The following is a 25,967-nucleotide window of genomic DNA, read 5'->3' as shown; positions in this document are numbered from 1 at the left end:
CATAGCGTGGTATGCTACAGTGCTCCTCCTCTAGACTCTGTGAAACTTGGCATTTCGGTCGCGAGCATGTCTTGCGTTGTGCATGCCTTTAACCAGCTTTTGTGCACGCGCAAACTGATACGACGCCATTGCCTTATGGATCAAATACATACGGATTGGATAAACAACGTGCACATTGCGTGGCGTGCACATCTAAGCCTTACTGTTCAACTGCAGGTTTACGTCAATGCCAATCTTGGCAGCACACTGTGGCAGTCGTTTATCTCTGTTCCCTTGGAAGTCGACATGAATCCAATTAGATTGTAGTACGCTCCTCAGACATTCTGATTCACTCACTATACATAAAATTAATATGTCTGACGTAATTTTCACTGGTAGAGACGCGTCAGGGTAGCCGAGAGCACTAACGCGTTGCTTCCTGGACTCAGGTAGGCGCGCCGGCCCCGGATTGAATCCACCTGGCGTATTAACGACGAAGGGTTGGTGTGCTGGCCAGCCTGGATGTGGTTTTTAGGCGGTTTTCCACATCCCCCTAGAGGAATACCGGGCTGTTCCCCACGTTCCGCCTCAGTTACACGACTCGCAGACATTTGCAACACCTTCGCACTATTCCATGGCTTACATTAGACACAGACAGCTGGGGTACACTAATTCCTTCCTGGGGGGTACGGGGTGGCGGCAGGAAGGGCATCCGGCCACCCCTTATACTTAACATGCCACATCCGATTAACCATGGCTGACCCTGCGTACCCACGGGACGAGGCTCAGACAAAGAAAGAAAGAAAGTAATTATTACTGGCAGTGGCTGCAGGGATATAAATTTGTTCAAATCATAACACTTATACACCTGATGCTATCTCAGTTAATCTGAATAAAAAAATATGTGAACAAACAAATAGTGTACTCATGGGCGGACACTGCACATCGTTTTTTGGCGAAATGCTGAATTTTTCGGACGTCCCCTCGGCCGCCCTCGCTACCAGGCTCTCGAACCGGCAGGTGGGGAGGAATGGAAGGGACGTAGCGTTGTGATATGAGGAAAAGGGGGCCAACCTGTTTTCCAATCTTTGAGTGGGCGTTGTTCGTCCGTACCGCGTGCTGGCCATACATAGCGTGGAATTTCACGCCGAATTTGGCTGATAATCTACCTTCCTATTCACAGACACGAGCCGAACATCATTTCTTGATGTTTTCAATATCGAATGTACGCTGTCATATAGGAAGTGTTTGGACAGCACAATGTAATGTGGAATTAACCACCATGTGACACGAGAGGCGGAGTCCTCACTGTAGAAGGTAGCGGAGGGTATTTTGTTATCAGCAGAGAATCAGTAACAGTAGAATTCATCGGTGAGGAAAGCACAGCTACTAAATGTGTGGACTAGTCATCAGATGTCACCTCACCAAGTAATCCATCACGGACCACAGCTAAAGCAAGGCCAACCAGACCTCTTCGTACTGACGCACAGGGACCGTCGAGGTTGGGGGGAAAGTTGTAATAAATCGCACTAATTCAGTGGAAGACATCATTCGTGAGTTCCAAAATGCTGCCATCAATCCAGCCACCACAGTGACTATGCGCAGGGAATTACAAAGAAAGCGGTACAAGGGTTCAGAAATTTATTTATTTATTTATTTTTTTGGTTGGCTCTGAGCACTATGGGACTTAACTTCTGTGGTCATCAGTCCCCTAGAACTTAGAACTACTTAAACCTAACTAACCTAAGGACATCACACACATCCATGCCCGAAGCGGGATTCGAACCTGCGACCGTAGAAGTCACGCGGTTCCAGACTGAAGCGCCTTTAACCGCACGGCCACACCGGCCGGCCTTTTTTTTTTTTTGGTCATCAGTCTACTGACTGGTTTGATGCTGCAGCCCGCCACGAATTCTTTTCCTGTGCTAACCTCTTCATCTCAGAGTAGCACTTGCAACCTACGTCCTCAATTATTTGCTTGACGTATTCCAGTCTCTGTCTTCCACTACAGTTTTTTCCTCTACAGCTCCCTCTATTACAATGGAAGTCATTCCCTCATGTCATAGCAGATGTCCTATCATCCTGTCCCTTCTCCTTATCAGTGTTTTCCACATATTCCTTTCCTCTCCGACTCTGCGTAGAACCTCCTCATTCCTTACCTTATCAGTCCACCTAATTTTCAACATTCGTCTATAGCACCACATCTCAAAAGCTTCGATTCCCTTCTGTTCCGGTTTTCCCACAGTCCATGTTTCACTACCATACAATGCTGTACTCCAGACGTACATCCTCAGAAATTTCTTCCTCAAATTAAGGCCGGTATTTGATATTAGTAGACTTCTCTTGGCCAGAAATGTCTTTTTTGCCATAGCGAGTCTGCTTTTGATGTCCTCCTTGCTCCGTCCGTCATTGGTTATTTTACTGCCTAGGTAGCAGAATTCCTTAATTTCATTTACTTCGTGACCATATTTATTATGAGCCATATATCTCCGTAGTCAATCCTAAGCGACAGTTGTGAGGGTTGAAAGAACGACTCCAGTGGTCACTGGGTGACTGGAAACGAGTGATTTCGAGTGATGAATCACTCTCTACCCTGGGGCAATCCGATGGACGGGTTTGTGTTCAGCTGATGTCTGGTGAACGTTAACGGCTGTCACGTGTAGCGCCAACTGTGAAGTACAGAGGAGATGGTGTTAGGATATAGGGGTGTTTCTCGTGTTAATGTGGTCCCTTACTGCGCTTAAGGAAACCCGAAACAAGGAAACATATGAATACATTTTACATTGTTTGTTTCGGCATGACAATTCATTCTGTCATATAACAGCATCTTTGATGCAATGATCTGTGAGCAATAAGATTCCTGTAATGGACAAGCGTGCCCAGAATCACGACATGAACCGACTGGGACTCCTCTGCTATGAGAACGTCGACTTCGCTCAAGATCCCAGACCTTCTCTACTTTTGACTCTTCAGTAATAAGGACCTGCCATTCCTCCATAGACATTTGGATACCTCCTTGGAAGTATATCCAGCAGAGGTGAAGAGGCCATACATGTGAAGCGCAGACACATTCCATATTAATGTCCACGAACAGTTGTCCAGATACTTGTACGGCGCATATTCTTCGTTCAGGCTATACTCCTCCGCTGCTGATTTCTGTGAGTGTACCGCGAGAAATCTAACTAGTCCCTATCTCCGTGTCGAGATCCCATGGTGCGTTTTTCTGATTTACTGGACACTTTATTCATATCAAATAATACGTATCCCCGGAACTTAAAGTTTCATTGGGTGATCGATAGATCCTAGAGCATCATTCGTTTTTATTGGTGACTGCAAGATAATTTTGATGTCGCTTTATCCAGGCGGCCTATCCACTTTATTAAGAGTGGCCCCACATAATGTGGCTGACGTGGTGTCTTTTCTTTCAATGAATCCCCTTTTTAATGGGGTTTACTGTAACCGCTTTGATGGAACACTTCCTCCCTGTGATTGTAGCTCCGCTGGAAGACTTTGCTTATCACGATGCACGATGACTTGTGCTCTATGGACCAGTACGGCAAGCACTGTATGTTGCACCATTCGATGGTGGCATTTAGTTGCATGCTTCCTACAAACTGCACGACCTAGACTACCATTAGTGTTCTTATTTATTAAGAAATAGTAGAAAACGAGACATCAATTTCCCGTCTAGCTCCATTATGAATGTTATGTTGTGATAGGTGTTGTTTAAGTATCCACGAATTCATTGGTGGAGGCGATGGCCACCATAATGAGTAAATATAGGGACTTGGCGACACTCTGCTAGGAGATGATGACTATCGCTCTAAACGTACGGTCTAGATCGGTATTTAAACACTGCCACCTGGCTAGAGTCTCTAGAGCTTCTTATGTATAGTATACTCTGGGAAACCATTCACTCAGGTAGCTTTTACTATTATCTGGGAGGACAACTGTCCATTTTATCTTTCACTACTGTGGTATTCTTGGTATTTAATATATTTGTCATTATTCATAATACTCTATTTAATTTAAAATAACTTATTCATATGTCGTTCTAAACGAAACAGGGGTAAATTGACATACTAAAAATCTTGCACTAAGCCTTAATTATAAACCGACATATAATCTTAATCTACAAATTACTCTCCACCAAACTGAGACCTTACACCAACGAAACTGCAGGTTGTCCAAAATTTAACAATCTTATACATAAGTACATATGTTCGTATTGTGTATTTACGTTACACGAACTACTGAGCTCTATCAACTTTATGTATTTTATTGTTAGGATAAATTACGGTTATAGGCTGTAATAGTCTACGTGAGGTATTACACTGTTTATACTTATTCTAATCAAAATTTAATGTCAATACACCTGCCCCCTGACGCTTCACAATATTTAGAAATATCCCTTAACTGAATCTGCAGTAAGGTAACTAGTATTAGTAAAATAATGTTATTTCTATACTTCTGTGATCCAAGAAAACTTAAAAACTAGCACCTCGTAACAGCGAAAGATCCGTAATGTACATTTTAAACAGCGAAATATCCAAGGCAGAAGCTTGTGGTATATCATTATTGAGTCTTTCAGGTACAGAATGTAACTCAGTATGTGTCACCTCTGTGTGTATTACCATAACCAAAAATATGACAGAGGAACTAAATTATTTTTTTTCACCAAGAACTCCCTTACAGGATAAATGGAGTGCTCCAAGAGCAAATTCGCTAGATTAGACTCTAAGATGTTTTAATTCTTATGGTAGCTTGATGAAAATGGATGTATGCCTTTCTGCACAAGAGTCAATGAGATGTGATCCAAATTCACATTGGATTTCTTCCTACTATTAACTTCGTTAAAGATGCTAATTCTTGGGGATAAGCTCTCATATTATTAACAACAAATGACATCAATATTGTACAGCCGGTGTCAGACTCCTGAACGGGGATCAACAAGATGTTCATTGTCTTTTATTATTTAAATGAGATGAAAACCTTGAACTTGCTGTTCGGACATTTCATGGTATTTTTCCCTCTTCATGTGAAGTTCTGACAGTTAAAAGCCTTAGCGAAGACGCAAATTACTCTCAACACTAACAGTTTATTACTCATTATACATGATGTATCGCAATTAATGGTATAAAAGCATACAGTTGAACGTACACGATGGTATAAGCTTAAAGTTTCTGTAAACATATAATCGTCGGCAAGATAATAGCAACTTTGTGGCTACCAGCCACACCTGACTTTATTCTGCGTAAATGTCATCCCAATTAAGAAAAATTAGCAATACTATACAACGTTAAGAAAAGTTATCGGAGATATTTTGGTAGAAGTGCAGCCGCTATGAATAAAAACGGCGACAGTTATTGAATTATCCTCGAACAAGAGGGAGATGTTCAAACTGTCGTCCTAGTACTCAGATGCAGGCTTGTACCCGTCGCCGCAAAGAGTTCCGAACGCTTTCATACTGAATTATTTCGAAATTCTGCAAGCACTGACAAGCTCTGTTTGAGTTCTTTAACAGTGTTAACCGCAGTGACGTACGCTACACGTATGGTGGCCCCAAGCGTAGAAATCCGTTGTCTCTCAGCTCGAGTGATCTTGGAGTCCTCCTCGCCCAGTTCATCTACGGCCATATCGCCAATTTAGATGCCGTCTCACCATAACAGCAAAATGCGCCTGTGCCAATCATGCATGTATCACGTCCTCTGACGTTGCGAACAGGGAACATCCTCAAGCAATCCTTGTTAGATGATGTTGCAGAAACCAAAGGTCATACCATCCACTTAGCTGGTTTGGTAAAATGTGCAGCCCAATAAGACGATCACTTAACACCTCTAATCATACATTCAATAAGAAACGACGCGGGGATGTAGACACGTGCACATGTGCGTTGGAGCCTAGATGACTCCAAATGTGTAATAATTAATCACAGCAAGTGAACCCTGCTTCGTCTGTGAATAAAGTGTTATTGTCAAATGCAAGGTTGCTACAGCTTGTTGCATTCACTGACAGAACGTTATTCTAGGGCCGAGGTCCGCCTTACTAAGACACTGAACTCGTTGAAGGTGGTGTGTGTACATCGCAAGGTGATGCAGCACAATTCTCCATGTGGCACATTCCAGGAATTTCTGTGGCAAATCTACTTGTCGTGATCCATGGACAATGTTCGGCTGTTTCCAGCTCCATATCATCAAATTCTGGTGGAATTCGTGCACGCCTACCCAATCCCGCAGCATCTGCAAAGCTCCCAGTTTCTCGGAGGCGTTGATGTACCATTGTAAACGTTCGACTGTCTAGGTCCCTTCAGTCAAAGTAGTATTCCTTGGAACAAGCGTGCAGTCTCCCATGCATTGCCATTATCCTTACCATACACGAAATGCATGTCCCCATACTCCTCATATACATGGAAGAACCCAGGAGATACTAAAAGGTATCAGATAGATTATATAATGGTAAGACAGAGATTTAGGAACCAGGTTTTAAATTGTAAGACATTTCCAGGGGCACATATGGACTCTGACCACAATCTATTGGTTATGACCTGTAGATTAAAACTGAAGAAACTGAAAAAAGGTGGAAATTTAAGGAGATGGGACCTGGATAAACTAAAAGAACCAGAGGTTGTACAGAGATTCAGGGAGAGCATAAGGGAGCAATTGACAGGAATGGGGGAAATAAATACAGTAGAAGAAGAATGGCTAGCTTTGAGGGATGAAGTAGTGAAGGCAGCAGAGGAACAAGTAGGTAAAAAGACGAGGGCTAGTAGAAATCCTTGGGTAACAGAAGAAATATTGAATTTAATTGATGAAAGGAGAAAATATAAAAATGCAATAAGTGAAACAGGCAAAAAGGAATATAAACGTCTCAAAAATGAGATCGACAGGAAGTGCAAAATGGCTAAGCAGGGATGGCTAGAGGACAAATGTAAGGATGTAGAGGCCTATCTCACTAGGGGTAAGATAGATACCGCCTACAGGAAAATTAAAGAGACCTTTGGAGATAAGAGAACGACTTGTATGAATATTAAGAGCTCAGATGGAAACCCAGTTCTAAGCAAAGAAGGGAAAGCAGAAAGGTGGAAGGAGTATATAGAGGGTCTATACAAGGGCGATGTACTTGAGGACAATATTATGGAAATGGAAGAGGATGTACATGAAGATGAAATGGGAGATACGATACTGCGTGAAGAGTTTGACAGAGCACTGAAAGACCTGAGTCGAAACAAGGCCCCCGGAGTAGACAATATTCCATTGGAACTACTGACGGCCTTGGGAGAGCCAGTCCTGACAAAACTCTACCATCTGGTGAGCAAGGTGTATGAAACAGGTGAAATACCCTCAGACTTCAAGAAGAATATAATAATTCCAATCCCAAAGAAAGCAGGTGTTGACAGATGTGAAAATTACCGAACTATCAGCTTAATAAGTCACAGCTGCAAAATACTAACACGAATTCTTTACAGACGAATGGAAAAACTAGTAGAAGCCAACCTCGGGGAAGATCAGTTTGGATTCCGTAGAAACACTGGAACACGTCAGGCAATACTGACCTTACGACATATCTTAGAAGAAAGATTAAGGAAAGGCAAACCTACGTTTCTAGCATTTGTAGACTTAGAGAAAGCTTTTGACAATGTTGACTGGAATACTCTCTTTCAAATTCTGAAGGTGGCAGGGGTAAAATACAGGGAGCGAAACGCTATTTACAATTTGTACAGAAAGCAGATGGCAGTTATAAGAGTCGAGGGACATGAAAGGGAAGCAGTGGTTGGGAAGGGAGTAAGACAGGGTTGTAGCCTGTCCCCGATGTTGTTCAATCTGTATATTGAGCAAGCAGTAAAGGAAACAAAAGAAAAATTCGGAGTAGGTATTAAAATTCATGGAGAGGAAATAAAAGCTTTGAGGTTCGCCGATGACGTTGTAATTCTGTCAGAGACAGCAAAGGACTTGGAAGAGCAGTTGAATGGAATGGACAGTGTCTTGAAAGGAGGATATAAGATGAACATCAACAAAAGCAAAACAAGGATAATGGAATGTAGTCTAATTAAGTCGGGTGATGCTGAGGGAATTAGATTAGGAAATGAGGCACTTAAAGTAGTAAAGGAGTTTTGCTATTTGGGGAGCAAAATAACTGATGATGGTAGAAGTAGAGAGTATATAAAATGTAGGCTGGCAATGGCAAGGAAAGCGTTTCTGAAGAAGAGAAATTTGTTAACATCCAGTATTGATTTAAGTGTCAGGAAGTCATTTCTGAAAGTATTCGTATGGAGTGTTGCCATGTATGGAAGTGAAACATGGACGATAAATAGTTTGGACAAGAAGAGAACAGAAGCTTTCGAAATGTGGTGCTACAGAAGAATGCTGAAGATTAGATGGGTAGATCACATAACTAATGAGGAAGTATTGAATAGGATTGGGGAGAAGAGAAGTTTGTGGCACAACTTGACCAGAAGAAGGGATCGGTTGGTAGGACATGTTCTGAGGCATCAAGGGATCACCAATTTAGTATTGGAGGGCAGCGTGGAGGGTAAAAATCGTAGGGGGAGACCAAGAGATGAATACACTAAGCAGATTCAGAAGGATGTAGGTTGCAGTAGGTGAGATGAAAAAGCTTGCACAGGATAGAGTAGCATGGAGAGTTGCATCAAACCAGTCTCAGGACTGAAGACCACAACAACAACAACATACTCCTCATACTGTAGTTTTCCAAGCTACTGCCAACAACCGTACAAAACAACTCATGCTCTGGAAACACTTGATGCGAGTGACACTCTGACTGTGTACTCTACTGTAGTTCCAATTCTGTTTACTACTCCAGTTTTACAAAACGTGAACACAGCTCACACCCCCTACCGGCATGAGGCTCACATGGCTCTGAGCACTATGGGACTTAACATCTGAGGTCATGAGTCCCCTAGAACCTAGAACTAATTAAACCTAACTAACCTAAAGACTTCACACACATCGATACGCGAGGCAGGTTTCGAACCTGCGACCGTAATATGGTATTTACACAGAATCACATGGGTAGTGACTGATAATTACAAAGTTGCAATTACCTTGGAAATGTTTCGTTTGCAGAGCTATTTGTATCGAGACCTTTTTGCTTCTGGTATCGTGTACTGTCAGTGCGTTTACGCTGTTAATAATGATACACTCTATGCATGAACACAGGTATTTAAGGTATGTTTGGACCACATCCCTCCACCCCGTCTCCCACCGCCACATTCCACTGTTGCATGAGACAAATGTGATGATATGGACCAGTTAAGTAAATAGTGGAGTATTTGAGAAGACAGCATACCACAAATTGATTCCCACTTTTAAACAGCTGTTTGTGCAGTGGGGCAAGATAAACGTTATTGGCCTTTCCCTTTCATATTAAATTGGGTCACAAAATAGTACAAAATCTTTAGTAGGTTTTGAAGCCAGCTTTATATTTACTGTTAATTGTGGAAACTGTGAATGTTGTAGATCAGGTCGTGCATAAGGATTTCAAAGCTGATGCTTAAAAATGTATATTATTATTTTTTATTATTACTATTATTATTATGTACTACTCATTGTAATGTTTACTTAGTACAGATGTCTAATTAGATTTAACAGAGATCGTGAAGATCCTAAACTTTGCCACTTACAATAAACACACCTATTAACTGTTGTAGGTATATAATCATTCATAATAGCTTATTTAAGACTGTACACCTCTCATAACACAGAATAATGTTGCCTGTACAGTAAATAATATTTAACCATATTAGCAATTTTTAAAAATATTGACTTGGAAGGAATGTCTGTAACCATTTATAAGACTTGATACCAACACCGTTACAAAGAATTTTTTATTTCTACCATGTGTCATTCGCAATAATTTAATTCGACTTAGGACACCACTATGAATAATGGAGATTTCAAGAAATGCGACATAAACGGAAATAATTCGTCTTTAAATAAACTTATTAATCTGTTATCTACTGAAAGCTGCTAAATCTAGCTTAATGTATGCGAGACTCCTCGTCCTGTGCTTTTTCTTGAGTGACCTGAAATTTACTCTAATATTCTTTCCCATGTTCCTCTTGCTTACAGCTAGACTGGAGGCCGACCTGGAAATGACTGGACAGCCGGTTGAACGCGATGGAGAGGTGTACTGGGATGTGACGGACTTCAAAGTCAATCCCCATTTGGAAAAGTTGGTGGTTGACTTAACGGGTTTATACAACAACGACAAGGCACTAGGTAAGCAGTGGAGTAGATCCTGCGTTACTGAGCAAATAATTTATGTACCTGTTCTAGAAAATTATACTGTAAAGGTCAGGTACGTTGAAGGGGTGAGTCGTAGGAGAAATTAAGCTTGAAGGTAATAATTTACGAAGCGATCCACAGAGTTTATTACATTTTGGTCAGTAGAAGTAACATTAATGCCATGTGGACTGAATGAGTTCTTAATTATTTCATTTTGTGAAGAGTATGAGACCCGTTACAAAAAAGGCAACTTTCTACAGCCCAAGGGTCCTTCGAAGGGTGCTATTCCTTATACCAAATGATTTATCTAAGGTGGGAAATATATTTGGTTAATTTATTTTTGATGAGTTATATCACTTAGGAAAATTACGTAACCAATGGAATTTATGTCATATTGGTTAGATTCCTGTACACGCCAAGGAATGTTGGCTCTTTTGAAAGCAACATCTGGAAAATCCTGTACTCCTAACCAAGTTAACGACGTGTATCGGTGCCCCAATACATATTTCAGTCACATTGTTGAAAACAGTATATTGTAAACCTTATTTACGTTAGTACCCTGTTGTTTCCAGTCATTCTGAGATATTGTCCAATAGCAAATCGTTATAGGAAATTAATGACACGTATGACATAGAACTAAAGAATAAATAAATACGAATGAGAGAGGTAGCGCCGATTGTAAACTACAGAAACAGCACAAAAACAACATCCTCTTATTTACCTAGACGGAACAGAATATACCAATATTACATATTGCCATCGTTCTTCCGACTTATAAGGAAATTGTGTGTGTGTTTGTGTGTGTGTGTGTGTGTGTGTGTGTGTGTGTGTGTGTGTGTGTTTCTGTGTGTAAACTATCGGGTTTACAGGCCTACGCTTGCAAATTTCTGGCTGGCATGATATACAGAAGTAGGGAACGGGAGATCTGTAAGATGAAGATAATAAACATTTGAAAACAGGTGAACGGATTTGTAATGAAATTATGCAGTTATCTCACAATCAAATTTCTCACTGCATCGCCGTCCTTCTTCATACCACAACCAATATCAGGCTCACTACGCGGGCCGTCATGCATACTCCCACAATGTATTTTTACTGGTCAAAATTCTGACAAACGCTAGTGCCTGTCAACTGCATAAATAACACGTAAAAAAGATTTGTCGGTCTGTGCTCTACAGTGTGTTCCTATCACAGGAACTCTTCATTTTAAATTGCGAAGGATGCAAGGTAGCAGCTGACAACGGCTTTGCCGCAGTGGATACACCGATTCCCGTCAGATCAACGAAGTTAAGAGCTGTCGGATGTGGCTGGCACTTGAATGGGTGACCATCTAGGCCGCAGTGCGCTGTGGCCATTTTTCAGGGTGCACTCAGCCTCGTGATTCGAATTAAGGAGCTACTCGACCGAATAGTAGCGGCTCCGGTCACAGAAAACCATCATGACGACCGGAAGAGGGGTGTGCTGAGCACACTCCCCTCCTATCCGCATCCTCAGCTGAGGATGACACTGCAGTCGGATGGTCCCGATGGGCTGCTTGTGGCCTGAAGACGAATGTGAACTGGTCGTCAGATGTCACTTCAACAACTAATCCATGAGGGACATTCAGTCTTTCTCCGTGTCTATGAGGCCCCGTCTTCCTCTGGGCTCTCGAAGGAAGAAACCGTCTGGTACCAAAGCTTGACGATGTCCGCACTACAAGCGGCCATCTCCAACACTAACCACTGCAGCGCACTGCCGCTGTTTCCACACTACTCTCGGCTCAACGGCACTCTGGTTCCTCAGAGACGGTTTTCCTGGGCAGCCATCAACGAACCCGACCCACTGCGGTATCTCCGACCAATGCTGCACACAACATATTGATCATTGACGATGATGCAAAGAAAAAGGCAACTGATGCCCCAGCTTGACTTTACTGCACTGCATAATTTGCCCACGGCTACCCACAGTGATCTACAGCACCAGCTCAAGACGATGTCACTGGTCGCACTCCCTACTGCTTTGGTCCAGCCAGTCTTCGGTCTTTCCAACGCTTCCATCAATCGTAAACACGGCGTCAATGCACTGACCCAGCTGCAAACCACAACATTATCATCCACGTACTCACAGCAGCCCGGAGCTGGCTTCCAGAAGATGTGTCCGATTCAGTCCCGTATTTCCGGCTTCATTCCCTGTCGGCTCCTTAGGCCAGCTACGCTGTTGCAAAACAAGTGTGGACAGCCCACCATACTTCGCCCAGACCCTGCCCCCCCCCCCCCCCCCCAACTATGGCGCTGGCTTCATTTCCAAATGACGTGCCTGAATAAGCTACACACTGATAAAAGCTGTGTCGTGCCAACCCCAGCGAGGCCCTGTGTGTCACTGACTGTGCCGCCTTCTGAGACAAGAGTTGGTGATGTATGCTGGTCCCATTGACTTGGTGGGCGGGGTTAGAAAATTGGTGCTACGAAATTTCTGTTTCATGATGTACATCTCAGAAACTATCAGCTTGTTTATCTGTGCTTCAGAGCTGAAAATTCACAAATTATATTAGTTACGATTAAAGAATGCATCTGGGAAATAAAACTAATTCAGAAATGTGTGTGAATGTTTCAGCTGACAACACCCTCAAGTTCCTCAACGAGAATTCTGGGGAGATCGCGAAGGAGCTGGAACCCGCCATAGGGGAAGCATTGGGCGCTTCTTTCAAGGAGATGGCCAGGAGAGTGTTTGGCAAGGTCCCGTACAACTCAGTGTTCCCACCTTCGTGAAGATGCGACGATCTATACGTTCTGCTCGAAGAAAACGACTATATTAGTCTTGCTATGTAGATGCACGATCATACATACCTACCTTGCTGCTTGTGTATTGTACTTTGCACAAATCCTACAATGTAGAAAAATTGTATGTATAATCAATACTTTGACTATTAAGAGTTTCTTTCACTTTCAGATACTATGTTCCCTATTTTTAAAATCGTTTGTAAAAATTTACGTCAGACTTTATTCCTACAGACTTAACACCATTAAAATTTCATACTCTATAACTCCATACTGAAACAACGCCTTGGTAACGAAAATCTATCGTCCTGTATTTCTTTGAATCCGTCGTAGCCATGTGTGAACTCAGTAATATCACAATGCAAAGTAATGTTGATCAACGTGCATACCACAAATTATGCTTATAGTTATAAAATAAACTGTTTTTTGAGAAAATTAACCTTCCTTACTATTCATTCTTCAGTAGCGATGAATGTATTTCATTGAATATTTTTATCACGCAGCCTCTATTTACCGGTGTGTTTAGTACACTAATACATATTTTCTCATTTTCGTCAAGCAAATGTATTTATCAACAGTGTTACGGTACCTTTCTTCACTTCCCCACATGGTCTCTTACGTATTTTGGTGAAATGTGGAATTACTGCAGCTTCACTTATATATAAGTGAAGCTGCAGTAATTCCACACACTTTATATATAATCTAAACTGAAATACACAGACGGGAGGGAGGAAATGTGTTGGCAGAAGAGCTAACACCGTGTTACGAGTTGAGGCCGAAATGCACACGTTTTAGCTCACGCAGGCTAGCGTGAGGGGGGGATAACTATACTGACGTGAGGTCTGGAACATGACAAGGAATGAGAATGCAGAAAGCGGACGTAATTAGTTTGATACCTAACTTTAGTCCATTAATGATGAACGTCGCTCATGACGGTACATGATTCACAATATTATCTGTTCAGAATACATTCATAGTAACTGAATATGGCGCCTTGCTAGGTCGTAGCAAATGACGCAGCTGAAGGCTATGCTAATCTGTCGTCTCTGCAAATGAGAGCTTATGTAGACATTGAACCATCGCTAGCAAAGTCGGCTGTACAACTGGGGCGAGTGCTAGGGAGTCTCTCTAGACTAGACCTGCCGTGTGGCGGCGCTCGGTCTGCAATCACTGATAGTGGCGACACGCGCGTCCGACGTATACTAACGGACCGCGGTCGATTTAAAGGCTACCACGTAACAAGTGTGGTGTCTGGCGGTGACACCACAGGAACAGTAACTAAACATCACGACTTGATTACTACAGCCTCACTTAGATTATATATTGAAGTACGCAGGAGGGAGGGAGAAAAAGTAACTAAACATCACGACTTGAGAGAGTGTGTGATGTTATTTGAGTTATTACACGATCGAGTGAAACTTACAAAGAAATTTGAAGTACAAGCACAAGTTTCAGTATGACGTTGCCACCTCCCTCTCTGGGCTTGATGCATGCATTGATTTGGCTGGGATTGGTATAATTAAGCCATTGCAACCTCTCCTGAGGCAATCTAGGCAACAACTACTGTAACTACATCTACATCTACATACATACTCCGCAATCCACCATACGGTGCGTGGCGGAGGATACCTCGTACCACAACTATCATCTTCTCTCCCTGTTCCCTTCCCAAACAGAAGAGGGATAAATGACTGCCTATATGCCTCTGTAGGAGCCCTAATCTCTCTTATCTTTGTGGTCTTTCCGCGAAATGTAAGTTGGCGGCAGTAAAATTGTACTGCAGTCAGCCACAAATGCTGGTTCTCTAAATTTCCTCAGCAGCGATTCACGAAAAGAACGCCTCCTTTCCTCTAGAGACTCACACCCAAGTTCCTGAAGCATTTCCGTAACACTCGCGTGATGATCAAACCTACCAGTAACAAATCTAGCAGCCCGCCTCTGAATTGCTTCTATGTCCTGCCTCAATCCGACCTGATAGGAAGCCCAAACGCTCGAGCAGTACTCAAGAATAAGTCGTATTAGTGTTTTATAAGCGGTCTCCTTTACACATCTTCCCAAAATTCTACCAATGAACCGAAGACGACTATCCGCCTTCCCCACAACTGCCATTACATGCTTGTCCCACTTCATACCGCTCTGCAATGTTACACCCAAATATTTAATCGACGTGACTGTGTCAAGCGCTACTCTACTAATGGAGTATTCAAACATTACAGTATTCTTTTTCCTATTCATCTGCTTTAATTATATTTAGAGCTAGCTGCCATTCTTTACGCCAATCACAAATCCTGTCCAAGTCATCTTGTATCCTCCTACGATCACTCAACGACGACATCTTCCCGTACACCACAGCATCATCAGCAAACAACCGCACATTGCTATGCACCCTATCCAAAAGATCATTTATGTAGATAGAAAACAACAGCGGACCTACCACACTTCCCTGGGACACTCCAGACGATACCCTCACCTCCGATGAACACTCACCATCGAGGACAACGTACTGGTTCTATTACTTAAGAAGTCTTCGAGCCACTCACATACATGGAAAGCAATCCCATATGCTCCTACCTTAGTTAGGACTCTGCAGAGTGGCACTGAGTCAAACGCTTTCCGGATGTCAATGAATATGGCATCCGTCTGATACCCTTCATCCATGGTTCGCAAGATATCATGTGAAAAAACGGTGAGTTGCGTTTCGCAGGAACAATGCTTTCTAAAGCCATGCTGATGCATGGACAGCAACTGTCTCAAGGAAATTCATTATAATCGAACTCAGAATATGTTCGAGAATCCGGCAACAAACCGATGTTAAGGATATTGGTCTGTAATTTTGAGGATCCGTCCTTCTACCCTTCTTATATACATACGTCACCTGCGCATTTTTACCAATCGCTCGAGACTTTACGCTGGGCAATAGATTCGCGATAAATGCAAGCTAAGTAAGGAGCCAATGCAGTAGAGTACTCTCTGTTAAACCGAATTAGAATCCCATCAGGACCTGGCAATTTATTTATTTTCAACCCATTCAGCTGCTTCACAACCCCAGGGATGTCTATTACTATGTCCTCCATACGGGAATCTGTACGAGACCCAAACGGCGGTATGTTTGTACGGTCCTCCTGCGTGAAAGATTTCTAAAATGCTAAATTTAAAATTGCAGCTTTCATTTTGCTGTCTTCCGTTCCCAGCCCAGACTGATCAGTGAGTGACTGGATGGAAGCCTTCGACCCGCTTACCGATTTTACGTAAGACCAGAATTTCCTTGGGTTTTCAGCAAGATCTTTTGCTAAGGTATGACGGTGGTAGAGGTTGAATGCTTCGCGCATCGCTCTTTTTACAGCAGCATGAATCTCTACTAACTTTTGCCTGTCCTCATTCTCCCGATCTTTCTTGTACCGCGAGTGCAACTGCCTCTGCTTCCTGAGTATTCTCCGAATTGCGCTGTTAAACCGCCGTGGGTCTTTTCCGTCCGTAACCCACTTTTTCGGCACATACTTGTCCAATGCGTGATTTAGAATGTGTTTAAAATTTCCCCATAATTCTTCCACGACCATCGTACCGGAAGTAAATGAAGTCGATTCATTTACTAAGTGGGATGCTAACAACTGCTTATCTGCTCTTTCTACCAAGAATACTCTCCCAGCCTTCTTGGCCGACTTTTTAACTTCCGTAACCATAGTCGTAATGACAACATCATGATCACTAATCTCTGTGTCAACACTGGCACCGTCGATGAGGTCTGGTCTGTTCGTGGCTACCAGATCTAAAAATTTCCATTGCGCGTCGGCTGTCGATTTAGCTGCTCAAGACAGTTTTCGGATAACGTGTTCGAAAGTAATTCACGACGGCTTGTCTGTACCACCTGTAGTGAATCCATCGACATCCCAGTCTATACTAGGTAGGCTGAAGTCGCCTCCGACTAATATAGCATGATCCGGGTACTTCTGAGATAAAGAATGTAGACTCCCTTTGAATGATTCTAGAACTGTCACGGTGGAACCTGGTGGCCGGTAATAACACGCCACAATTTATTTCCCCTAGCCCTGTTAAACGTGTCCAGATAACTTCGCAATCACACTCTACTTCGACCTCAAAAATGGTTCAAATGGCTCTGAGCACTATGGGACTTAACATCTTAGGTCATCAGTCCCCTAGAACTTAGAACTACTTTACCTAACTAACCTAATGACATCACACACATCCATGCCCGAGGCTGGATTCGAACCTGCGATCGTAGCAGCCTCGCGGTTCCGGACTGCAGCGCCTAGAACCGCACGGCCACCACGGCCGGCACTTCGACCTCAGTAGACACAATATTTTTGTCAACTGCAATGAAGACACCACCTCCTACGGTGTCTAATCTTTCTTTCCGATACACATTCCAACCCTCACTAAATATTTCAGAACTTCCTATCTCAGCCAGGTCGCAGTCCCGAGAATAATTTGCGCGCCACACGCTTCCTGGAGGGCAGTAAATTCAGGAACTTTATTCCGAACACTCTGAAAATTTACTGCTAATATCTTGATAGCTGAAGTGTCTTTACACTGAGCGCGTCCTAATTTCCCTGCCTGCACGTCGACCGGTGAGTGTTCACCAGGACACCTCGCACTACTGCTTAGCCTAAAAAACCCCCTTGTGCACGCCACAGGTACTCTGCTACCCGAGTAGCCACTTCCTTTGTGTAGTGCGCCCCTGACCTATCTAGGAGCGTCTTACAATTCCCCACCCAATAGCGCAAGTCTAGAAATCTGCAGCCAAGACCGTTAGAGAGTCGACGAAGCCTCTGATTGAGACCCTCCACTCGGCTCCAATCCAAAGCACCCCGATCCTCTCTGGGAATGATGCTGCAAATAGACAGCTCTGCTTTCACCCCACGTGCGAGGCCAGTGGTCTTCACCAAATTCGTCAGCCGCCTGTGCGAACTGAGGATCGCCTCAGAACCCAAGCGACAGGCATAATTGGTGCCGACGTGAGCAACTACCTGCAGACGACTGTACCCCGTACGATCAATAGCCGCAGTCAAGGCCGCCTCCACATCTTGGATGAGGCCCCCCGACAGACAAACCGAGTGCACGTTGGATTTCTTTCCAGCCCTGTATGCTATTTCTCTAAGGGGCTCCATCACCCGCCTAACGTTGGAGCTTCCAATAACCAGCAAGCCTTTGCCCCCGTGTACCTGTTCGAGCGCTGCTGAAGGAGCGGCCACCTACCCATTGACAGGACGAACGGCCGGGGCGAGCCGGCAGCCTTCACATTGGCCCTCTGCCTCGAGCGACGCGAACGCGTTGCAGTCCGCCACTCACCCTGAGGTGAGGGCGGACCCAACGCGCCGAGTACACTAGAAGGAACCTTGGCGGCTGAGTCAGCGGACACAGCAAGCGACATCTGGGGTGTCTCAACCGACGCGCCAGGCCCTCTGCCATCGCTGCACCTCGAGGCAGCAACCTGAAGGCGGCTGACCGTGGCCAACAGAACGCTCAGCTGCTCGCGAACCGCGGCCAGTTCCTCCTGCACCCGCACACAGCATGCACACACCCTATCCATCCTACTGCTAATATCTAACGACTCCGCGAATTTATACTCTACAGCTATCAATAAGGAATATTACTCCTCTCAAATACGAGAATACGCAAGGATTTTATGTAATTAAATATCCAAGCGCACAAACACCCGGAAAGAAATTAAGAATTAAACTACAAAACAAATATGAAAGCTAAATATGCGACTCGGTACTGCACTGCTGCTGCACTGATACTTCACCAGCGGCTACTCGAGGCTCACTGGTCCTTGATGTGCTGGATATCAACATTGGTACGGAGTTGACGCCTGAGATGGTCGCACCCATTCTGCTGGAGTCAGATTTGGGGACCTTGCTGACTATGTGAGGACAAACATTGATCTGTTGCTGAATGACACAGCGATATTGTCGAACGAATACTGATACAGGAGGAGACAGGATGTCTGTCATATACCATTGTGCCGTTAGAGTTTCCTCAGTCACCAACAGCCATGAACTGAAATCATATCTGATGGCTGTCTAGACCATGACGCCTTCAGTTACACTGCTGTGACTCTCCAAATTATTGGAAGAGTACGGTCTGGTCTCGGGTCTCAATAGCTTTTGATGATGGTTTTCCGTGACTCATAGCTAAATGCAATGAGACGACATTAATCAGTACTGCTGCTTTCTAGTTACAGCATCACTCCAAACATATGCGTTTGTGTTGTGCCATTGATGGCAGTCGAGACATACGACGATAATTCCCTTGTCCAACTGCTGCTAATCTCTGACCGACTGTGCGGGCAATGTGGGATGAAAGATAATGTCGTAGGGAATCCATAACTTGTTCAGATGGCAGACGAAGATGTGAAGGGGTTACGATCTGCCTCGTGCTCAATGCAGTGATTTTCCCTTGTGGTGTTCGGATGTGCTCAGCTGGAACGCTGGCGACATATATGACTGCCCTCATGAACTCATACAGTACATCACTGGGCCACTGTCACATACAAATACCTCATAAAGCTGGGCATTTTCGATTCGACCAGCCGGCCAACTGGGGACCATCAATGGCGGTACTTCAAACTGTGTAGCGCTGTCCCACAGAACTGTACAGCATCTCCATGTTCTTCACAGTGCTTTCTCAACGTCTGAAGATATTCGGCCACCTCATGTACGCTACCAGATCTGGTAAGAATACTGACCACTTATAACACAAATGCACTTTGGTGTCAGTTTTACCCGTCCAAGAGAATTCCAACTCTAACTATTTATATAAACACTGATGATGTTTAATTGTACGAAATTACACGGACAACTGACCATGGCTTTGGGCGCTTCACTTTTTTCAACTAGAAGTGTATTTACATACGTCTACAGCAGGTACACATACCTTCCAATGCAATAACATCTGGTAAGAACACTGAACACTTATAACACAAATGCACTTTGATGTCAATGTTACCCGTCCAAGAGAATTGCAAGTCTAATCCTTTACATACCCACTGATGATATTTAATTGCACGAAATTACATTGAAAACTGACCCTTTCATTGGGCTGTTCACTTTTTTCAACTAGAAGTGTATTTACATACGTCTACAGCAGGTACACAAACCTTCAAATTGAATGACATCTGGTCATTAAACATTAATAACACCTGCTATCACACTATTGAACTGTTACCATTCCTTCCATTGTCTGCACCATACAACTTGTTATTAAACGTCTACAATGCACGAAACGGGTCTGCTGCCAAAGGTAGTCATTAAAACAAGGAGTATATCTAAATGAAGAAAAACCGAGGATATGTCTAAGTGAACAAATACGGTACAAGAGACATCAATAACTTAGCCTAACATACAAAAAACAATGTTCATACGCAGTAATACTGCGCCTAGTTGTCGAGATCTGGTTTTGTAGAAAATTCTTATGATTCAGTGTTAAGTCTGCGATCCGATTTTTACACAGTCACATAATCTTTTGTTATCTCCAACTTGTTTCATCTGAAGCTAAAACGTCAATGGCGTTTCCCACCACGGTTTATGGTCCACGGGAAACTGTGATTTCCAGACAGTTCACAGGTTAGCAAGAGGCATGGTTATTCCATTTCCAGTAGAGCAGTGCACAGTAAAGCCAAGTGGCACTGAAGCCACACGCTGTTACTGAAACAGTGTTTGTATCATGGAGGTGAATTAAGTATGGTGCTATAAAGAAAAAGCAACAGAAGAAATTAGTACGAATAAGAACCAAAACTGAAAAAACTCATTGAACGTAGCTTAGAAAACTGAACTATCGATCATACAAACGCAAAATATTCTTGAAGAGACTGCCGGCATCTTCACCATGACTACAGCAAAAGAGGAACTTGACATTTTCATATTGAGGGCTAGAATACAATGTTGCTACCTTTCTCGACAGTAAGATAATACTTCCAGGCTGGGTCACACATATACAGCATTACTATTGCTATCTTCTCTGTCTTCTGGGCTTGGCTGACATACAAACGGTTACTGTAAATGATTTATATTAATCCTGGGAAGCGGAGCCATATGACACGGTCTTATGCTGATCAAATAATATATCCTGGAAGCTTCTCATTTAGTTAAGCTGTCTGTACATCTTGATCCACTCTTAATACTACCATCTTTCTCAAACTGTATCGAACAACTTTGTTTCATTCTTAATAATTCTGTAATAGTATCAGAATATCATGCCTGACTTTACTGATCAGAAATTTATCTTATACTCGCGTAAAGGCATTAAGGATTCGGATGGTTTACCATATAGGAATCATATGTTTCCTTTAAACATTCTGGACTAATATTTTTTTTGATCCAACACATTTTATTTAATTAGAATACATTAAGAAACATTTGAGAATATAATGCATAGGCATGATCCTATTCGCGTATCAGCACTGAAGAGTAAAAGGTAAGGAACTGATATGTCACAAAAAAAGGAAAGAAACTTCATAATCAAACTCTCGTTCATATATTAAGGGATGGAAATGAAAGTAATTGTTATGATTCAGTGTTAAGATTGCACGCCAATAAGTTTGCGATCTGATTTTTACACAGTCACATAATCTTTTGTTATCTCCAACTTGTTTCATCTGAAGCTAAAACGTCAATGGCATTTCCAACCACGGTTTATGGTCCACGGGAAACTGTGATTTCCAGACAGTTCACAGGTTAGCATACTCAGAAATGAGTCTTAGCTCGACCCAAGCCTAGTGCCAATTTGGGACAAATTATTCAAGTACAGAAGTCCATTGTGAAGCTAAGTATTGCACTCAAGTGGCTATCCATTCCACTTCATAGTTTTAGATGTGTCCAGTGATTAGGAAAGGCATGAATATCGATGCAGTCTGAGTGCCTCGTGTTGAACTCACTGGTATGCATACATAGAAATCCCACCTGTTTTACAAGATAAATTACCTAAAATACACAAAACCGCACATTAATCACTCCGGCACTGAAGGTGGAAGCATTTACATTTACTGATGAGTAGTGGAAGAAGGATCGTGTTTTCTACCGTCGATCCTGTGGCATCATAACTCAACAAAGCCACCAACTTTCGAGTTCTTAAAATCTAAGAAAATATAAAATTCAGAGACTCATTTCGTACCATTGTGTTCCACGAATTTGCGTTACACATCGGAAGCAGTGTCACATAATACACTGCATCGGAAAATGAAGTTACTGTTTCATTGGGTACCACGTGGTAAGAAAGATACTGATAGACAAAGTACTTCCTCTCAGAAACACAAGAATAATGGTAAATTTGCAACTCGAAATTGCTGATAATTTAAATAGTATTATTTCCCTGTAAGGTATTATGCCGATATGAAGAATTTTAAATAGTATTATAACATACTAAGTAATTTCAAACACTTTCAGTCATAGACTGTCCAAAGACATGTCTGCCCTTACACTGTCCCAGAAGCAAATTGCTTTCATACTGAATGAGCTGAAGAGCCACCATTTGCCCATTGTGAGGGTAGCCAACAGAGATGACCACAGGACTCTCTAGCCAAGCTAAACGTGACTATGTGCCCATACACCTGCCCTGATGGTCAAGTTAAACCTCTCGCCTTTCTGCTTAAAGCAACTACTATTACTGAAACTGCCCTAGTAGGCAACACATACTAGGTGCCCTTAGGAAACTCACATATACTCATTTCAGGCACACACTTTGGATTAAATACCAGGAAAATGATGCAGGAAGGACGTTGGCGCATATATATCACTGTAAATATCTAGAATAAACGTATTCATTTCTTTCTGAGAGGCATGCTACCGTCAGAAACGGGCAGCAAAACAGGATAGACATGACATATCTGTCTCAACACCACCATTATTTTTTTTAGAAAAGAAACATTTTAAAATTCTCTAGGGTGCAGTAGTGGCAATAATGTAATATGGAGATGCTGACTGTGACAAGCAAATCGTGCAATAGCGCCTAACAGCTATGTGAATTTGTCGGCGACTAATTTTTTGAGGCAATATCAATGCTGTGTTTAATGGAAAAATTGTCAAGTATGGTGTGAAACACGTGACTAGGAGGAATGTGATATTCAAATGTGGAAAATGGAAACCGCTGAAGAAAAAATGCATTGGCATCAAGAATGCCTAAAACATGGTGTATGAGCAAGAGTGCAATAGCAATCCCATTCCCAATGAAAAAAAATATTATTAAAAAAAGTTAAACGTAATCCAAATCTGAGACTCCGTTGAAAACTCCTGAAGCACTAGAAAGCATACCATTCTCAACCTACCAGTAATCCATATACCACAGAAGGTCACTATTAAACTTCAGAAATACCAAAATCACACACACAGACATACACATTCATGCATGTCCTAGTCTACTTTATATTTTGGCCAAGGGTGGAAAGAAGATCTTTTGGATAGTCTGCGTTGTATGTACACAAATACTGTGCTAGCGTTAGCAGAAAATGCCTTAAAATTAAGTACTTCTAAAGGCTGTTGCTTTTTTTCTGTGAAACTGATACATTAACATTGCACAGGGTGAAGCGAAATTCGCCCACTCGGGCTTCGCAGCTCGACTCCTCACATGCCAGCGATAAAAAAATGTCTGCCACAAAATTTCGTCCGGCGGCTACAATCGGCAGGAAAAGGAAGTTAAAAAGTGGCAATCTGGCAACATTGTAACCACATGTATGGTAACTATCTCTGTCAGTACGTCTGAGTCATGTTGTATAATTGGTGCAGTGGATGGTGTTTTTTGGTTAGCATGCAGGAGGTCGAGGGTTCGATCCTGGGTTGAGGCATACGTTTCTTATTTGGTAAACGTAGTCCTGGTGGTAAGGTGTCTGGCATCTTAATTGTCAACAGCTATTGCACTGGGTCCTCTAGAAAACATTTGCACTTTAATACTACAATTGTAGAAACGGAAGATTGGTCAGCTTTGAAAGGTCTTTCCACGTCGTGGGCGTTAATTTATTCGCACCGCTTCATCTACTAGAAGCGAAACCTGTTTTCTTTGTACCCTCCTCCAGTGGTCCCATAGATTAGTACTAACTATTATTCTTGCCTCGTTCAGATCCATTACATTTCGTTAGGGCGTACGTTACCAGTAAGACTAACAATGTGCTTTGTGAACCTGCGTACACGTATCGAATTTTCTCATTGTAAACCTCTAAACCAGTGTGGCAGACGTATGGCACACACAAACGACGAATATGCGGATATGATTCTGGTCCTTGGTGCATCTGATAAACGGGATGATGTTGCCACTCATGAATATGCTGCTAGGAATCCTCGCCGACGCCATCCAGATAAAAATACGTTTCGTTGTCTGGAGTTGCACCTTCAGGAGTCAGGTTCTCTCCTTCCATCATCACGTGACAGAGGTCACCATGGACTCGCCGTACCCAAGCTACTGAGGAAGCTATTCTGGAGTTGATACACCAAGAACATCAGCGAAGTACACGTTGCGTAGCAAGGCAGCTGCGTGTCTCGCAATGCACGGTCGTTAACGTGCTGCACGAGAATGGGCTGCATCCCTATGATTATACTTACATGCAACACCTGCATCCTGCAAATCGCCATCAGCAGATGCAATTCTGTGGATGGTTCCAACAACAACAACAGGAAGCCAATGATGACTTCGTGAACACCGTAATATGGTCAGATGAAGCAGCATTCACTCGTGAGGGTGTCTTCAACATGCACAATGCCCACCATTGGTGTGAGGTTAACCGACACGTCACCCGCGACCGTGGATATCAACTTCGGTTTGGTATCAACGTCGGGGCCGGAATATTGGGCTACAGGTATTTTGGCCCCTACACATTGCCTGACCGTTGACTTCACGAAGGTATCATGTATTCCTCTCAAACTATCTGCCTGATGCTCTGGAAGATGTTCCACTACATGTTCGACAGAGCGTATGGATGCAACATGATGGCACACCTCCACACTCTGGAATTAATGTGTGACAGTATTTGGACAGAAAATTTCCGGGAAAATGACTCAGACGTGGTGGTCCAGTTGTATGGCCAGCGTGTTCACTTGACCTAAATCCCCTGGATTTCTTCCTGTGGGCACACCTGAAGGAGCATGTGTTCTCTACTCCGGTGACGAATGTGGAAGAATGGATAGGGCGTGTTCATGCTGCTCTTGTTACTGTGGACCCAGCTTTGCTGCGAAGGGTCCAGAGCGGTATGATCAAGTGGGTTGCGCAATGTTTGGACGTGCAGGGAGGTCACTTTGAGCATCTGTTGTTCTGAGGACAACGTACTCCGTTGTGAAGGTCATGCAGTCATTAATATGGACATTATTATTGTCACTGGCTGCTAATGTGCGACATTTGAGCGCTCTTATTAGAAGTAGTATAAATGACAATTAAATGTTGTGTTATTGTCCTGTGCTATCATCTTTAATATTGTAGTTCTTCTGTCCTACGGCAGATCATTTGTTTCTACTGTCTATTTCTTGTTTGTCTCATGTTTGTTATGTTCAGCGTTACAAAATGTTGTACATTTAGGATACATATGACCTAAGAAACGGTGTATATTACAGTATGAAAAGTCAGAATGAAATTAGCAAATATAAAGAATGAGCCCCAATCTACGATCGAACCCTAGACCTCCTGCATGCTAACCCAAAACTCTATCCACTGCACCAACTGAAAAGCAGGGTTACGATTTGCTGACAGAGGTAGTTACCATAATGTGGTTACAGTGTTGCCAGATTGTCACTCTTTAGCGTCTTTTTTCTGCCGGATGTAGTCGCCGGACGAAATTTTGTGAGAGACTTTTTTTATCGCTTTCATATGAGGAGCCGCGCTGCAAAGACCGAGTGCGTGAATTTCGCTTCACCCTATGGTGAGAGATATTATACAATACCCAGATAAGACAGCTTTTAATTTGATTGCATCATGATCTCAATGCTTCCCTCAAAAAAATTAAATAAATTGATTAATTAATAAAAAATAGCTCCGTGTGCTAAACAGTTCCATA

The 25,967-nt window shown here is 42.9% G+C and overlaps 1 protein-coding gene across 1 annotated transcript in view; it reads left to right on the top strand.

Annotated features, from left to right (window-relative positions):
- LOC124711582 (protein takeout-like) overlaps positions 1-13,132 on the top strand; it is a 35,045-nt gene extending 21,913 nt beyond the window's left edge. Inside the window, exons 5-6 of the mRNA XM_047241729.1 lie at positions 10,068-10,217; positions 12,816-13,132. Of these exons, the coding sequence (XP_047097685.1) occupies positions 10,068-10,217; positions 12,816-12,970 (305 nt within the window). The 3' untranslated portion in view covers positions 12,971-13,132. The remainder of the gene's footprint in view (positions 1-10,067; positions 10,218-12,815) is intronic.
- Positions 13,133-25,967: the final 12,835 nt, after the last annotated feature.

This window comes from Schistocerca piceifrons, chromosome 8 (genome assembly GCF_021461385.2).
Source record: "Schistocerca piceifrons isolate TAMUIC-IGC-003096 chromosome 8, iqSchPice1.1, whole genome shotgun sequence".
NCBI classification, from domain to species: domain Eukaryota; kingdom Metazoa; phylum Arthropoda; class Insecta; order Orthoptera; family Acrididae; genus Schistocerca; species Schistocerca piceifrons.
This window is presented reverse-complemented; position numbering and strand designations above follow the sequence as displayed.